The 17,797-nt window shown below is 40.0% G+C and overlaps 1 protein-coding gene across 1 annotated transcript in view; it reads right to left on the reverse strand.

Moving 5' to 3' along the window:
- Window positions 1-17,797, reverse strand: part of OSBPL1A (oxysterol binding protein like 1A) — a 71,180-nt gene that overhangs the window by 42,182 nt on the left and 11,201 nt on the right. The window contains exons 4-15 of the mRNA XM_026035510.1: window positions 17,066-17,140; window positions 15,829-15,940; window positions 15,062-15,147; window positions 11,952-12,096; window positions 11,139-11,206; window positions 11,007-11,051; window positions 10,058-10,131; window positions 9,896-9,959; window positions 8,764-8,865; window positions 7,733-7,858; window positions 4,066-4,147; window positions 1,469-1,575 (exon numbers count right to left, since the gene is read on the reverse strand). Of these exons, the coding sequence (XP_025891295.1) occupies window positions 1,469-1,575; window positions 4,066-4,147; window positions 7,733-7,858; window positions 8,764-8,865; window positions 9,896-9,959; window positions 10,058-10,131; window positions 11,007-11,051; window positions 11,139-11,206; window positions 11,952-12,096; window positions 15,062-15,147; window positions 15,829-15,940; window positions 17,066-17,140 (1,086 nt within the window). The remainder of the gene's footprint in view (window positions 1-1,468; window positions 1,576-4,065; window positions 4,148-7,732; window positions 7,859-8,763; window positions 8,866-9,895; window positions 9,960-10,057; window positions 10,132-11,006; window positions 11,052-11,138; window positions 11,207-11,951; window positions 12,097-15,061; window positions 15,148-15,828; window positions 15,941-17,065; window positions 17,141-17,797) is intronic.

Consider the following 17,797-nt stretch of genomic DNA (forward strand, 5'->3'; position numbering starts at 1 on the left):
CGGCCGCACTGCGGCGGGCGGGCGGGAGCGAGCGCCGCCCCGCGCGCCCAACGGCCGCCCAACGGCCGCCCGGTTTGAAACCAGCGGTGCTCGGGGAATGGAGTACGGCTCCAGGGAAGGAAAAGGGTCTTTCCGCGAGCCGAGCCCTAAGGAGACACCCCCGCTGCAGCTCCTTGCCCTTCGGCATCTGTGGTGTCTTTAAGAACCTCCATTATACTCTGAAATTGCAACACTTGCGAGTTGAAAAATACCAGAGCGCAAAGCACTTGATCACACCTTTCCTCTTGGTCAGGAGGCAGCGTTTTTACCAGCTAGGGCAGAAACGCATATTTATAGCTCAGCCTGCTCCTCGGTGACCAAATCCATGTGCTTCCAGTTTGAAAGATGGGCTCTGACACCTACTGACACTGTCCAAGTTCAAGTAAGGTGGAATTACAGTTTCACCATATGCTTTGCCACACTCCACTCTGGAGAGATATTTTAGTCCTGCTTGAAGCAAGATGCCAACACAATTAAGGAATACTAACTAACACTACACCCACTACTGTAACGATTTCCCCCTCATCCACAAATGGAACTGGCAACCTTCATACTTCATTTTCTTACAGAAAAAAAGTAAAAACCCAGTGCAAGGAAACCAAGGCTTGATCCGCTCTGCTGGAGCTTGACTCAACTGGGTCTAGAAGACTTGTGACTACAGAGAAAAAGCTTTGGAAAGGGATGAAAAACCACTGTAAAGCAAGCACAGACAACAGGGCTCATTGTTAAATAACTGCAGGAGACCTCAGCACCAACACTACCTCGTTTTGTCAGCACCAACAGACCCTCATTTTGAAATACAGTTCACTGATGGTTACAAGAGACAAACTGAGGAATTACTGTTACCGCAGTTCAGGGAGATGCATTTATCCCATGGTACTAACGCAACCGCTAGAGGAAAAAGGAAAGAAAGAAATCTCCTCGTTCTGGGGCTAATGAACATATGATACGCTCCCGATCGAAGCATGGGAGTTATATTCAACACCATACTAGATATTTATCACCAGAAAAGCCGGAAGTCTAACAGATACCGTGTTCATACACCCACTAACCACATGATTCAAAAAACAAATTCCAAGGCAATACTGTTCAGCACAATCGATGCAAAAACGAGAAAAATTTCCTCAATAATCTTCAAATAGCAAAGGAACCATTTTATTCTGTTCAATTATTCAGTTTAAACATTTAAAACGGTCATTTATGAGCAAGTTTCATGTCTATTCTGAATGCTCTATACTAAGATACCCTTTCGCAAAGAGCTTAGATACTCTAGAGGCATGAGTTTTCACTAGACACTGAGTATGTAAAAGACACCTTGCTCAATACATAGCTCTATAGGTGTATTTTTTTTATAGCAGTTAAGCAGGGAGCTAGCAAAGTATCTTAAGTTATTCAGAGCCTTTAGAATCGCACCCAACAAAATACCTACCCCTTCCTGCTTTGTGAAGAGGTTGAGGCAGTCAGCCAGTGCCTCACAAGTCTCCTGGGATACTTCAGAGACCACATCAACTTTCTGCAGAAGAGGAGACGGTATTCCTGAAAGTATCAAGACAGTAGTAGCTTTAGGAAGGACATTGTAAACCACAGGATATTTTCCCTCATTTTCTCCTCTAAATAACACAGACATAACATTCTGCATGACAATATTCTACATATTCTGCATTCTAAAATCCTACATGCTCTGTGGGAACAGGCAGATGTTGCATTGAAAGAAGGGAAATTAAGTTCTCTTGTATCCTTTCTTAAAAAAAAAAAGTATTGGTATAAAAGGCACACAAATACATCAAATCTCTCTTTAAACAGGGCTTGTAAAGCTGAGAGGTAAATCATGGCAGCAACACATTGAAAGACTGACTAGCAGCAGTCTCTCCTTTTAACCATCTTCTAGATTTAAAAGCTTCAGCGTTGCCAGGAGCCAAAACCCAAGTACAAGAATATTGCACTGGCTTAATATGAACTACTGTGGGCAATGCAGTTTTATTACCTTTTTTGGGGGGTGTTTGTTTTTTTTTTTTCTTCATCAATTCCTCAAAAGTTAGAACTGGCAGTTCCAATTACTGTGCTTATTATCTGTGCAAGTATGAAAGTCAGGAGAGTTCAGGTCACTGCCTCACACATCCAGTTACAAACAGAGTTATGAGCCACGAGCTTCCACATATTAAAGCTGTGGAACAGACTCTGCCTGTGGCAACCCTGACACACAAGCCATTCCCAAGCACTAGGTGCAATAAAAATAAGCACCTAGAAGTCCCAGCCTCCAGCTCAATACTATTTAGTAATATAGATAGAGTCTGGTGCTAATACGCTTCAGGTTGATGCGGCAGAAAATGAGAGTAAGAGCTCTAGTGATGATAATTTTAAGAGCTGTGCATTTATTTTGCCATCCCAGTGCTTGAGCAGTTCTCTGGATGCAGGATCTGTTCAAATCCTACTGCTGCCTTTGATATCAAAGCTAACTACTGACTGAAATTTGGAGTCCCTTTTTACAGCAGCTATGAAGAACAGCTAGCACCCCTAGAAAGAGGGCAGCACACTGAACCTTGGCACCATTTTTATTCATAATAAATACCATACATAAACCTCAAAGATTCCTGGGTTTTGAATAGTCTATTGGAAAACAATTAGGAAGAGAATTCTAAGTATCTTCTATTCCCTTGGTAGCCATTCTGATTAATCTAAAGCTTTCGGAAACTCCACCTGGGAGACGTTTTAGCTCAGAAACTTGCATTCATCTGGAGGAAACTAGAAGACTCAAAGACTTCCGAGAGGCCACACGGTACCAACTAAAAGACTAGGGGAGCTACAGCAGAGTTTTCTGCTGAGAGCCACAGCAATAAAAATGAAGCTGGTAACAGCTCGCTGACACCTCAAGTACCAAACCTTCACTGGAATGCAAATGGCAACTTACTACTGCTATTGGCTGAGGCTAGCAGTTTCTTGGCAAAAGACATTATCTAGTTTTACTCTGTTACTGATGTACTGATTTACATTTTTACAGATGGCCTCACTAGTTCGTTAGGTCAGAGAAACTGCTCCTGTATCTATCAAAGGGGATTTATCCACTCCGGTACTAAGTTTCAAAGTGTTATTTGTCAAGAATTCAGTTTTAATTAACAAATGCTTTTCAAAACAAGATTCACAAGTGTTACAAAGTCTTACTTCTCCTCATGAAGTCAAAACATGGCTCATACCCAATCAGTGCAGGTTAGGTTAGCACCACACAGGAGCTGACCCCACTAGCATATAGAGAAAATCTGTACTTTAGACTCCAGTTGGGAGGGTGCAGGAGTAGAAGTGGCTGTGGGTGGGGGAGACACCAGTGGATACCAAACCTTCTTCCTCCCAAACGGTTTGTTCTAAGCCTTAGATTTTTATAGATCAACAACTTCTACTCCAGTTTAAGCTTCATAAAGTTCAGCCAAAATAAGTAACTAGAACTCGGGTTCTACGAAAGAGCCTGAGAAGTTCAAACCTGGCATAAAACTCAGAGCAGGTGACTATGGAATATATCCCACTGCATCTTATCTCCACAATGCTCATTTATGATTTCACTCCATACCCTGTTTATCATGTCAGTTTTTGTTGTGTTTCTATTCACTGTAACACAAATTATCAGTTGAATTTTAAGTTAAGAGCTGTCTCCAGAGCAGACAGCTCTTTGCACCCTGCAGAGCACATTTATGCTCTGCAAAAAAAGCAACCAATTACAGATTTTCAAAGACCTTAATGAAAGTCCTAGGCCTTGATGAAAGGCCTAACATACTACCTGGGAAAGGCTATATTTAAAAGAAATTTCACCCCATTTACAGCTCTAATAATTTTTTTCAAAGTACTCCCTAGTTGTTTCTCGACTCTGAAATGTTATTTTTTACAATCATTTAATCTGAAGTTGATTCAATAAGGAAAGCAGACCCATGTCTGCAACCTCTTAAAAAATTAAATTCAGAAAAGTTAAGGCATGTGCTCCCTAAAAAGGAAAATCAGTTGCCTGGTAACATAGCATTTTATAAAACTAGGCAGTTTTACCTTTCGTAGTGTCCAAAGATTTGACCATTGTAAGAAAGTCTGAAATCTCTTTGTTGAGTCTCTGTTGGCATGCCTGTGCTTTCTGGAAGAGAGTGAGGACATAAAAAGGCACTTCTGAAATAATTAAGTATATATGTCATCTCATTATCTATTTATATTTATAAAATACACATTTTTCTTACATGTATTTAAGTTTTTAAAACTGAAAAGAATTAAACCTTAATGAAGCATCCCAGTGACAGAGACTGCTACATTAAAAGTGAAAAAGATTACTTCAAGTATCTTCCAAGATATACAAAGCAAACAGAAGAATCATGCATTACATAGCTGATCAGCTTTTATTTTAAAATAGCACTGCAAACCAAACTCCAGTACTATGTTGAATGCCCTACTTTTCTAGTTTTCTTTCCCTTTTAGTTAAAAAGTTTGAAAATCCAGGAAAAGACAGTGCTTGTCCTTTGACAAACCTAATCCAAATATAAGCAAATGCATAAGTTAGCTGGCATCTGGCTTTATGTGAGGAAATTCAGTTTCTCATTGCTAAACCAGCGTCACCTTGGAGCAACTGTACTTTTAGAGACCAGTGCACAGCCTTCAAGTAGAGCAAGTTTTTAAAGATCCAGTCAAGTAAGCTCAGCAAAGCAAGGGCAATGTTATTCACCAGTGCATCACTGTCCTTGCAAGATGCTGCTTGTCCCAGTAAATGCAAAATTAGTGCAACAATAGCCTTTCAATTTATGACTAGATACTAATGCCGGTTACAGACACCTGAAAGATTATTCACCGTGTCATATCCAGACATCTCAAAAAGATAAGCAGGACATTGTTTTCTAATGTAGAACTGCATTTGGAAGCAGTTATATTAGTTTATCCTTTCCATGCGTTGTTTGTGCCACAAACCATGCAGTACAGAAGTCACTGCAGAATTTGTAGTTGAGCAAACTTCCAAAGCCAGGCTCTAGACCTGTCCGTTAGCTGGACACACATCCAAGGAAGCCCATTCTGTAAAGCATATATCCCCCTTTCCAGACCTGTTATGACTGGCTTGTTCGCTGTACGACATGACTTGCACATACAGATGTCCCTTGCAGTGCTCTAGTCTTTCCCTTCACAGGGAGAAGGCAACAAACAAACAAAGTCTCGGTACTTGCAGAGTAGCACACATGAGCGAGAGACTCCAGAGCCTATTGTTTCTTCTAAAAGATCCTTTGATGTGTGGATAATGCCACAGAACTACCAGGTTTGTTCTTAGCAGTAGTCAAGATGACCAAAGCATGAGAAGAGGACAAGAAAAGCACTGACACAACATAAACCCCTATCTGCCCGTATCGTGGATCTTCAAAGAAAGGCAAATTGAAAGATAGGAGCTTATTAAAGTTCACCACTCAGCACATAACAGGTTTCTTTTCACTCCAGCACAATAAAAGCAGTGGAAGGCACCAAGTTCTCATGAAGCAGGTTACAAACAACAAAAGCTTTTCTCTAACCTACACACAAAGATACAGTATAGATTCTTGCAGCAAGAAGCACAGGACAAAAATATAAGCTGCACACAGATCCAGTGGTATTAAAGAGAATCTAGCTGATGCCTCAGGTTCAGCAAGTCCCCAAACAGTGTTCTGGACAATGACAGCCATTCGGTGCTTCCCCTGTTCTGCTCTTTCATGCATCCCTCCCTGTGCTCTGCTGGTGCTTAGTTATCATCTTGGAGGGCTTCTAGCTAGAGCTGTTAGTGCTGGAGTAGACCTCTTAAAGCAAAGTGGAAGTAAGAAATGTGTAGTGCTCATTTGCAGCCATGGTGAAATGCGCAGAGAAGGTAAAGGTTTAGTTTGCATTGACAGTGAATTGATACCTCTAACAGTCACACTTTTATTGGCCTTGAAGTTGGAGGGAAAGAGGAGAAAGACCTGTGTGCAGAAGCCTTCTGCGTGCCCATGCAGCTTCGGCAGGGAGTGCCACACTTTGGCACCTGCACATGCCTCCATTGAAGCTCTGATGCGAATGTGTGAAGATTAGTGGGATTATAGCCTCTGACAATAGAAGAGGCTGTAGTACTAAGGGCTACCAAGCAACAGGAAAGGAGTCAGCAAAGCAACTCTTTCAGCAGTTAACAGAAAAAAAAAAAAAAAAGATGGGGAAAAAAAAAAGAGAGAGTATTTAGTCAAACTCTCAGGCATCCCTAAAGGCTCTTCTGAATTTTCTTGGGAAAAGCCTGAATATTCTACATTTACAATAAGCCTGTTTGCCTTCCAACGGTCTGAAGTTATACAGTTCTAAGGCACCAAAGATAATGGTAAATCACCTATGAGAACTCTTGTAAGATTGCTAAAATAACATATAAAATCATACGCGCTACGGGAGCATCTCATCCAAAAAAAATGAGGTTGTTTTGAAAGTCAACCACAGTACTGAAGCACACACTAGTATTTTAGTATTTTAGTACAGTTTCCCCACACAGCAGCAGACTGTCCAAACTCTCCTGTTTCTTCTAAGTTTCAGTTCAGGTTACTGACATTTCCATCCCTTCCAGTTCCCTTCAATCCTGAGTGAAATGAGGACTGAGAAAACTGAAGACAGAAGCTGGCATGTGAACTATGCACCTGTTCTACTCCATGAAGCATCCAAGTGTGGGGTATTTTCCTCCTCTCTAGAGGACACTTTTATTTCTAAAACAGTTCTTAAATATTACTTCCAAATTTCATTATGACAGACTGTGCAATTAGGTTTTATAAGTCAATTTTTTTTCTTGAGGACAAGACTGTTGAGCCCCATGCTGATCAATGTGGGATCACACGCAGGCTTCTGTGGAGTAGCACCCCCACACCCCAATGTGCTAAGGGCAAATCCCACAACAAGCAGCAGGACTGCCCTGACACAGCCTGCTGAATGATCCGGAGCCCGGCTGTAGGAGAAGCCTGGTAGGAACTGCTGAAGCAATTCCTTCAATGAAGTTCTCCTAAGGTCCCCACTTCTTGGCAGCCCCTTCATTAGGGGGCTGACTGGGAACTGAATTGTCAGCACTGGGTATCCTCCTATATCCCTGCTGCCGTGAACTATCTTGAGTTCTTCCTTTTATACCACAAGGAATGGTACGAGCGACTTGGTGATTTTTGTGTGCAATGTCAGAAATTTTGCTTATGTACACACTTCTAAACCATTCACTTCAAGGTGAAGTATAGCAAAGGACAAGAACCACAAGCCGGGTACTAAAATAATCCAGAGACTCATCCCCCACTGGAAGCCTGGAGAATCACTGTACAGAGGACCTGATGTGACTTGGGAGAAACAGCTGAAGCTGCTTCATTGCCTGTTTTACAGAAGTACATACAGCTGGAGGTTACATTTGGTCACACCAGGGCTAGAGAATAAAAAAAAATAAGTACTGGAGGCTCCCTCTCCTGGCCAAGAGCCTCAAACAGTTTTCTAACTTGCGGTAGTGCTGAAAGAAGTAGAAAAAAAAAAGAGAACTCCTACTAAGCATGACATTTTATATCTACAATGCAAATAGGAATATACATCAGTAAGCACTGCAAATACAAGCAGTATTTATCTGTCCGTGGAAAGAAAGAATCGTTACTTTGGTCCAAAAGTATTCTGGTCTATTCCAACACAAACCAGTGTTAACCTGCAACTGTCCAGATGCAAGAGCCAAGTACTCAGTACATACTTTCAGAGTTTCTTGAAGGTCTGTAACAGATACTGTATCATCTTCCTCATCATCACTACTGAGCTGTTCCTGGGTGCAGTAGTGGGTGCTATAAGCAGTGTGGTCTTCTATTGCATCCAGCCAACCCTGAACAGAGACAAACTTAAAATGTATTTCCACAGTCACACCAAAAAGACAATAGTAGATATGAAAGACAATGAAGTCAAGTGTTCTCTTGACACGAATAAGATACTCCGCAGTTACATGAGAGACATCTTAAAGTTAGGAGAAAGTCGAGTGCTAGAAGTTGCAACATTATCATATTCAAGATAAGACGGACCATGGTCAGAGTGCTACCTAGGACTTGCTTGATCAGACTTAAGCACAAATACCACACACCTCTCTAAGCCTATCCCAGGGTATGTAATTAATGTCACTCAAAGAAACACTGCAGGGATTTTACTTTGCATTTTTTTTTTCTTTCTGCTTCAGTTAGCAAGGTCTCTGGGCAAAGTCTGCCTTCTTATGCATGACATTCTGTGTGCGAAACCATAAGCGAGGGGTGGCTTCTTATCCTCCTGCTGCCTCCCCTGTCCATCTTCTCTAGTTTCTACAGAGGTACACAAAAACAACTGCACCAAAAAAAAGTCATTCTCCTGTTTCAAATCCACATTTTTTTTTTAATATCATGTATCAACTCATTTTAGAGCTTGGTAGAACATATCATTAAGATTTTTTTATTTGTTTGGGATAACAAATTATGAAAGAAAATGCAACAGAAGAAATTGGCAATTAAAAAAAAAGAGAAAGGAAGTTAGACTAGGGAGCATAATATGGGAACAGAGCAGGAATACAAGGCATAAATTAAGAGAATGACAGGCTATGTAGTCTCTAGCCATGCTAGGAGTTTCAACATATTCAGTTATGCCACCCAGTTCTGATGTTGAACATGCTGAACACACATATTTAGTTATGAATAGTTAGCTTTACAATTTTTTTTTTTTAATGACATGTTATTACATTTTTTAGCCTTTAAAGAAAGTCACTATTACCTCTCTAGTTTGAGGAGGACTGTTATTTTTAGGAATCTTGAATCGATGAACAGTGTCATCAAAACATCTGACGGAAAAGAAGCAACTGTCTGTAGATTTTACCTAGAGGAACGGTGAGAAGTGATAAAAGTCAGTTTAGTGAATCTGGAAAAAAAAAAGACAAAATTGCTGTTATGTAAATTATAGAATTATCATGAACTCTGAAGTTTTGCTTCAGTTCTAATGCAAAGCAAATACAGTTTACAAATAAAGCAGCTTTATTAGAACAGCTTTGCAAAGCTTGTTGCCTTGAACTTTTCTACTTCATGAATGAAAAGACAGACGTTCTTTAGACCAGGAAATATCTGCGCAGCAACATCGTATTCCAAGTTTCAAAAACAGTGCAAGACAACCAAGATAAGGAATTGTAGGTATTGAAAGGTAGGATTCACTTTTTATATAGCAATGACATATATAACTGTAGCTTAACAGAGAACTTGTGGTGCCAATACACACTGCTATGTATGAACTAGCTAAAGAGGAAAGTATAAATGTGCTCTTAAGTACAGAAACTCATTTTCCTTGAACACTTGCATCTCCCTCTGCTTTACACTCCTCTCCTTCTTCCCATCCTTATATGCTTAGGTGATGGGAAGGCCTAAGATAATTCTTCTTTTGCCCAAAGTGGACTGTCACAGCTGGCTTGTTTTTACTCTGTCTTCTATCCCACCCTTCTGAAAGGGAATCTATAAGTATGACTCAGTTTCATTGCAAAAAGGTTTTTCAAAAGTCACTTTCAAAATTTCAGTTCTCTAACTGAGATAAACTCAAGTTACATATTCACTCACAAGTACCCAGTAAAAGTTAATAGGAAGAAGTGGCACTTTGTCCCCCTGCATCTCACAGTTCAAACACCCATTCTGTACAGATGAAGAGGCATGCTGTACTGCAGCCTTATCCTCAAGAATTTGAAAAGAGATGAAAGAGCTAAAGAGTCACTAAGGATATTGAATTACTTTCCTTGATAAGAATGACAAAGTGTTTCTCATCACAGTGAAGGCACTTTTTAATAAAGGCATGTTTGCCAGCCTAGTCACTGTCTACGTGCAGAACATCATCACATGCACAACCAGTAACTCATCTTGCTTCCTACCGTGCAGATGGCTTGTGTTAGATGCTTGCATCCCTGTCGATGATCATTATTTACTGCATCAGCTCTTTGAAAAAGAAAGAAGAAAAAAAAAAAAAGAGAGATTTAATGTGGTTGAAACAAACTGCTTAACTCATTTACCCAAAATTTCAACGTGGAACTTACTGCCTCCGATACCAGGAAAGGACTCCATGTTCTAGGACTACCCAGTAGAGTTTCCAACCAAAAAATCGTGAGCTCTAAAAGGGAGAAGGTTAACAGCTGAAAAGTTGCTATTCACAGTGAGTTTGATAGCTTGGAGACTATTACATTAAAATAGCTGTCCTTGCAACATTTCAGGTGTTGCATATTATCTTGGTGATCACAACAACTTGAGAATACGAAAGTACTTAAAGACATGTTTTTGTGGATCTTGCTATTCAATAGCAAATGAGGTATTAAAATCCTGCACCTTTTCAATACTAAACTGCTGATCATAGCACAATTCCACTTTATACAACAAAATGAGAAACAATGTTCAGAAAGCTAATTGCAGCATTTTACCTTTCACAAGCATTAATAGTTAGGTCTCATGTAGAAAACAGTACCTTATTTTACAATTGTGCGTGCATGTATAGAAAAATGTACACTGAAGAAAGTTCCTTCAATCCTCAAAGATTCCATAGAGGAACACTAAAATTAGATGTTCATGTGTAAGATTGAGAAAATTTTCTCCTTATTACAAGGGAAAAAAATTGCTTCAAGATCAGAGAAAAATGAGAAAAATAATGCAGAAAAGGAAAGAACATTCTGACCATCATACAGATAAGGTGCAAAACTTGACCACAGTGAAACTACACCACAAAAGTTACCTTCTTCCCTCCTCCAGGTCTTTTAGTGAATGAGACTTTTAAGCTGAGATAGCCCTGAATCTAGTCACTGCTTCATGTCAGCCAGCCGATCTATAACTTATCCCACATGTAACAGTTATCTAGCAAATATGTTACTGAAAAGCTCCATCATCTATCACTGTAACTGAAGTACATAAAATAACTTATTGGGAAAAACTGTAAGCTTTTTTTCCTTTTCTTTCTTTTTTTTTTTTTTTTTTAATAGAAAATGAAGTGAAACGCACCTTCCAGAGGAGGCCTTCGTATCGTCTCAGGGGTTTGTTGATAACCTGCACAGAAATTAAAGCTTTTATAGAAATAGCTCCAGCTAGCCAGTCTTGGAAAGCAGCATTTTAAATGGATACAGGAGTGCCTACCTTTCCAGCTTTCCCTCCCAGTATTTGTTTCATTTCTGCACCTTGGGCTAGATCAAGGGCTGTTTGATCTGTTTAGTAACCAAGACAAAGCATGAGAATTTGATGCAGATAAAAGCTAGAGGCACTTAATTATTAAAATAATCTCTCTGACATTGTGCATACCCACTAAAGTTTGGTCCTATAAGCATCTGAACTTACTGGGGGTGAGAAACAAGCTTCTCAGGTGGAAGATGAGAAAGGTTCAGTGCACTGACCTGCCTTTCAGTTCTACTGGACATGTGAGGGGCTTTTGTTCTTATAATTCTTAGCACTTCAGCTATGTAAAAAAATTCAGAACATTCACAAATATCAAGACAGAGATGTCTTAATAAGTACACAGTCTGCATAATATTTGTGTAAAGTTCACCTAGATTTGCTTTCATTATAAGCCTTTTTCTGCAGAGTAACTTGTTTGTGCCAGGCCTTCCATCTTACCACTTTTTTTTTGTGTTTTTGTGTTATCTGTGTCCCATATGCAATGTTTATTATCAAAAGAACAAAAAACATGCAGCTCTTGTGGTTAAGGAAAAGGGCAGGTCAGTTTTCTAGGAATGACAAGTTAGGAGTTACAGCAAAATACTTATCATACAAGCTTTTAATTTTCTTAATTATCTTGCAATTTAGTCATTGCTTCCTTTATAAGCAATGCAAGATTTGTAAAGCACAAGATTTTCCCTAAATATTAAATGGTAAGTAACATAGTTTACATAGGCTTTAAACTTCTGCCCTTTTTTAGTACTTTGAGTACTTTGTGGACTTTCCTTTGATACTCACCGTTCTTGTTTCTTATTTTGGGATCTGCTCCATTTTTCAGAAGCTTTAAGGCACACTGCTTATGGGCACGGTACGCGGCGCAATGTAACGGTGTATTCCCCATCTGATCGGTACAGTTGATATCAGGAGGCTTTGGCTTGTTTAACTGACAAACAAAAAAACAAACAAAACAGTTTTGTCTACCTTCAGCCCCAGATGCCACGTTCATTCTTTTGACTGTGAGCTGCTCCTAAACCCAAAGAGCACGTCAGTGCAGACCTGGCAATGAAGAGGGCAGGCAGTGAGTGTTATGAGAAGGACAAGAACCACGACAAGCAAGACGTCCAGCTACAGGAGGGCACTTCCTACATCCTTCCCACCTCTACTGCACGACTAGGAAATCTTTATATTGTTAAGTCACTCAGTGCCAAAGAACACTCCCCAGCACTACAGATCAGTCATCCATCTTGCTAGAGGTCTATTTCAACACTGAAGCAGTTATGAAACTGAGAGAAAAAAAAAGTTTGAGGAAATTGCCTCTTCTAATTCGAAGCTCAAACATGTGGCTATTTGATGTGCACAGGCAGTGCCAGCCATTAAAATTAAGCTTCCAAAGCAAACAGGACTGTCAAAAAAAAAAGACTAAGTTGCTTAAGAGACTAAATGCACAGGTGCATGACAAAATTTCAGAGAACCCCATTCAGTCTCCTGCATAAGCCATATGCTATACCAGAGGAATCACTAAAAATAACAGGATTCCCATGGCAGCGGTTTGAGTCAGCATCAACACTAACCACCTTAAAGGTGATTCAAAATAGTTTGCCCTAAAGAGTAAACCGATACATCTGTTTACAGTTCAGCCAGGAAGAGAATAAAAGCCATGGAGACAGTTTTTAGAAGCATCACATCATTAAGATCTTAAATACTTTATTCTCTGAGGGATCTTAGGTCTTAGTTCTTTTGGACTAGCTGTTCTAAATTTGCCTTCTCTCTGCCCTCCCCAGCTCCCTTCCCTCAACACCTTTTAAGCCACATCCTTGTGCTTGTAGGAGCTTACACCTTGCACAGAGAGTTTCACTGAGCTAGAAATCTCACCACCCGTTTCAGCAAGTGTAACAAAGTTTTTAGACTCAGAAGAATAACCCAGTTGACACCTTTTTTTCCAGGCTAAAGAATCCATATTAAGATTCAGCTACCAATGGGCTAGCTTTTCGTAGCTAAATGTATTGAAGAATCAGTAAAAAATAAGATAAGAATCCCGACAGGGAAGAACAAGAGTCACCACCAGTATTTACTTTAAGAAAATACATCAGAAGGAGCAGCTAGAATGTGGAAGTGCATTAAGGAAACAGCAAGGAGGAAGCCTGACATTCAATGAGAAACTTTTGAGAAACTAGCTACTAGATTAAATCCTCCAAATTGTGTTAAAAACAGTCTCACTGTTAAAAATGTCAAAATCAAGGAGAATTAATGATAAAGAGGTATCTTTCAAGTAGGTGAAATTCTGCTCCAAAAGCTAGTAGTAGAGAACAAATTCTGGTGTATTAGGTCTCACGATAAAGGAGATTAAAACAGCTAAAGGTGATTCATGGGCCTAGTAGATTGCAATTAAAAATATTACACCAGAACCAGAAAATCTGGAACATCACCAGACAAGTGTAAAGAACTTCCACGCTAGAGGGCAGTTCACAAGAAGCACCAACTCAAGGGTGAGAAGGTCAGACAGGTCTATACCATAGAACCATTCTGAAGTGGAAAAAGTTCTTCAGACTTGCTCAACAATCAGCAGCAGCTCTAAAATTTTAAATGGTCAAAGGTCTAGGCCATCACATCAAGATTTCGAAGGAAAACATGTATAAATTTAGTGAACTATTAACTGGCTTAAATCCAGCCTCCAGGTCACCAGAAAGTGTAAAGCACTTAAAAGTTTTAGAGGTCTGCAGATAGCTGTGCTTACACCTACACAGCTCAATGATACTAACAAAAAAAATTACAAATGAAAACAGATTACAGGAAGAAACACACGTGTATACACATTGTTATATGTCACACGACAGAAAGCACTAAGTTCTTTAAGGACAAATTTATCAGCATTAGGAGTCACCCCTCCAGATCAGCATACGGTTTAATCAGCAGGCAGGCAACTTCAAATGCAATGGGAAAGAACTGCCAGATTGAGAAACACACTACTTCTGAAACACACTGGTACCAGTATATTAGCTATAATAATTATGCCAATGTATTAATTCATAGTTCCTCCGCACTTTAACTACTATGTGCAGTACTGGTTCTCTCTATATATTTCAAGAGCGGATAGTACCAAAGTGAAGATAAAAGTAACAAAGATGAGTAAAGATTTAAGCAGCATTTTCATGTAAGACACTAGACAAGGGCTTTTCAGTCTAGAAGGGGCAAGCTTCATGGAAGAGCAGGAACTCTGGTTCAAAGTAAAGTCGGGAAAGCCAAAATTCTAAACATACGATTTCATGCTTGAGAATTTTCCATTTGAAATAAAAGACTTGACACTGTTTTAGTATCTTAGGAAACAACATTAAAGGTGCTAAACTTGTGGGGAAAAAAAAAGTCCTACACTGCTCTCTTAGTTCCAAAGAAACTAAGGTTCTCAAAATGTTCAGTTCAAGCATTCAGACCCTGCGTTACTACAACACGACATTATTTAGTTTGAATTAATATGAGAGACTGTGTGTGTATGTGCAGTTCAAGTCTTGTTCAGTATGGAATCAGGCTGCACAGTTGCAATGGATACTAGTGACACAAGTTTATTTTCAAGATTTAAAATAGTCCATGTTGTGGTGAAAGCTTGAACACTTACGACATTCAATGCCCCTACAAAAACATAACAAATACATATCAATATATCTAACTACACTAAAATTTGCAGCCAATTCTAAACTAACCTGAAAGAGGCAGAAAACCATTGTTTTTACTAGATAACAAAGATATTGGCAAACACTTGAGGTTTCTGCATCTTATCAACGGCACAGGAGTCTTGTGCACCTTGTTTTGAATTCACAGCACTGTGAAACGCAAGCTCTAAGAACATGCTGTGATATTAGCTGTGTGGCTTTAAGTGTGGCACGTAACAGCAGCACAAGTACTTGAACTCTCACCAAGGCAGTCAGTTTCCAAGTTTCTCCCTCTCTTGCTGCTCCCAAGAGCTCTTCTTCCAGCTTCCTTTCTTGTGTCCTTTCCACTGCTTTTAAAGAAAGATTTTAACAGTAAAGTTGCACTTCCGTCTGAAGTATGGCGCTTAAGAAACTGCACCAAAATAAACCTAGAAAAGGAAAGGCTTCCAGCATCATTTCCCTGGGTTGTGTACTGATACCATCTGAGCATAATATTTTTTTTTCCCAGAAAAGCATTAGGGACAGAATTTGATGTTCTAAAACAAGTAATATCCAAAAACTGTTGAGTATGTATTTTATACTACCACCTCCCAACCCCACGCCCTAAGAAAAAAGGAAATCAGGTAAAACACAGGCTTTCTTTCCCATCCCAGCACATCTCCCCTGCACTCCTCTCAGCTTTTTTTAATTCTTTTTATAGAAATTCTATTTTTCCTCTAACTTTTCAACAGGTCAGTGTCTAAAAAGGGCCTATCTGCACATTTGCAGGGAGAACTGGAAGACAGATCAAAGTTTACATATAGTTTCTATACTGAACATGACACACAGTATGTAGGGGCAGTGCATTATTAGTAATTTGCTGTACTTATTTATAATACTTATTTCTCCAAGTAAACCACAGATAAATGGTGGAAAAACCTACCAGTATTGCATGAAAAAAATGGCCTTTTTATAATTATGAAATTCAATGAGTTTCCATAACTTGCAAGGGAACAAATGTTTCGAAACAGTCTATGACCTATGGAAGTTACCTTCCAACATGCTCCTTATCTCCTTATCGTGGGTGACTTCTTTCGCAGTCTGCCCGCTCCCATTCACAATGGAAGTGTCAGCATTACGTTGCAAGAGCAACATCACCACCTCCTGGAAAACAAGGGGAGAAGTTGACAAGTTTAAACCTATCTTAGTTATAGCAATGCCAGAATTGGGCTTTCCAGCTTTTGACAGCCTGTAACATTAGCTGGAGAGCAGCTTCTCACCACAGCTGAGTTATGAGAGCAGGAAGGGAGGTTTTGGAGAAATTGAGGGACTCAACTAAGCCTCTGGCTTGTTCCTCATCTTCAAGGTAGTCAGGCTGCAGAATGAACAGGAAACAAGTTACAGCTGGAGCGATCCAGTGGGAATTAAAAGCCCATCTTCATGCCTGACGTGAATGCTGAATTTGACAGATTCACTTTTTTTGATAAGGGTAATCTTGTGACTAAAGATGTCACTGTTTCAGAAAGGCCAAGTGCTTATCCAGAGTAGTAATTTGGGAATGCCAGTAGGGAGTGGGGAACAAGGAAACTAGTATCGTGTCACAGGCCTACAAAGAGCTTTTTAGTTCCAGCTTTCTAGAAAGAAATAGCACTTCCAAATAGGTAGGTGTGGCCTATTTTTCCCATCTTGCTTCCCTTCCAGAAGCCACTAAAACTCTAAGGATGCTCTCTAAGGGGATATGCATTGAATAGGGAGGAAAGATTTCAACTCTTTGTACTGTGTCAAAGAGATACAAGCACAAGTGCAGATTTAATTGACTGTACTACAGCAGTACAGTAGATCTTTTCAGCAGATCTTTACACTGGTTTCCACACAGTAATGAGCACCTGCCATGCTTAAGTGTTTTATCTTTGGCATAGAGCAGATCTTCTGCCAGAACAGAAGCAGCATCAGTTAGTCAGTGCACAGGTAACACAGGGGACTTCAGCTGAAGACAAAAAATGATGATTTCTTTCTTCCAACGCTAGTAATATTCTCACCAAAAAAAAAAATTTAAGAAGACAAGGTAGGGTAAGAAAGAGGATGGACTAGTCTTCTGTCCTCAAAAAGAAGATATTTGTATCAGCTGTACTAAAAGGTCCAACGCACCTCATTCTTTTGAAAGCACTGTAAACAGATAGCTCAGTCATCTTCCAGAAGACACCATGTGAGCAACTTTTTGTAAAGTTTATGCTAGTTTCCTTAATAATCCTATGACAGAAGCTTAAAAAATAAAACCACATACATTACCTTCCGTCCCGTGAAAGCTGCACGATGGAGCGGCGTGTCCCCCATGTCGTTCAGCACGTTCACATCTGCACCAGCCTAAAGAGCAAAGGACACGTGAACGTCCCCCCCGAGCAGATCTGCACAAGCTGCTCCCTCTGATGGGGCGGGCAGACCGCGGTGAGGAGCGGCCTCACGGCACATCGGGCTAGAACTGAAACACGGGCTCAGCCCCGTGTTACACTCCTAGTCTGATATGCCATAATATCAGACTAGAATTGATAAGGTATCAATAGATAAGGGATATAAGCAGCCCTTATTTTTTCTAGGAGTGTCTTTCATTTCTGAAAAGTTACAATGAACACAAGTTTAAAAAACAAAACAAACAAACCAAAAAGACCCCTGTTATTTCTATCATCTTTGTCACAACTCTCCCATCCTCCTGTCTCATGCTTTCCCCATGCCATTCCCTTTCCCTGAAAGGAGCAATGTGTGGCACACTGTTTAGGCCCTGTTTCAGCAGAACAAGAAATTTCACCTTTCTGCAAATGTTTCTACTACATTGCTTTACCAAACCTCTCAAAAGGTCAAAAAGGGGGCAGGACATATTTAACTTGCTCACATATGTGCCTGGATCACATAGCTTAGCCAGATCACTGCTGCTGTTAGCTGACAAGCTCCAACTCTGGTCCTTACAACTGCGAGAACCCTATTTCTGATCATACCTGACTTGCTCTTTGAGCATGAGACCTAGGC

The sequence above is a fragment of the Nothoprocta perdicaria genome, unplaced genomic scaffold (genome assembly GCF_003342845.1).
Source record: "Nothoprocta perdicaria isolate Ctin4 unplaced genomic scaffold, notPer1 scaffold_16, whole genome shotgun sequence".
NCBI classification, from domain to species: Eukaryota; Metazoa; Chordata; class Aves; order Tinamiformes; family Tinamidae; genus Nothoprocta; species Nothoprocta perdicaria.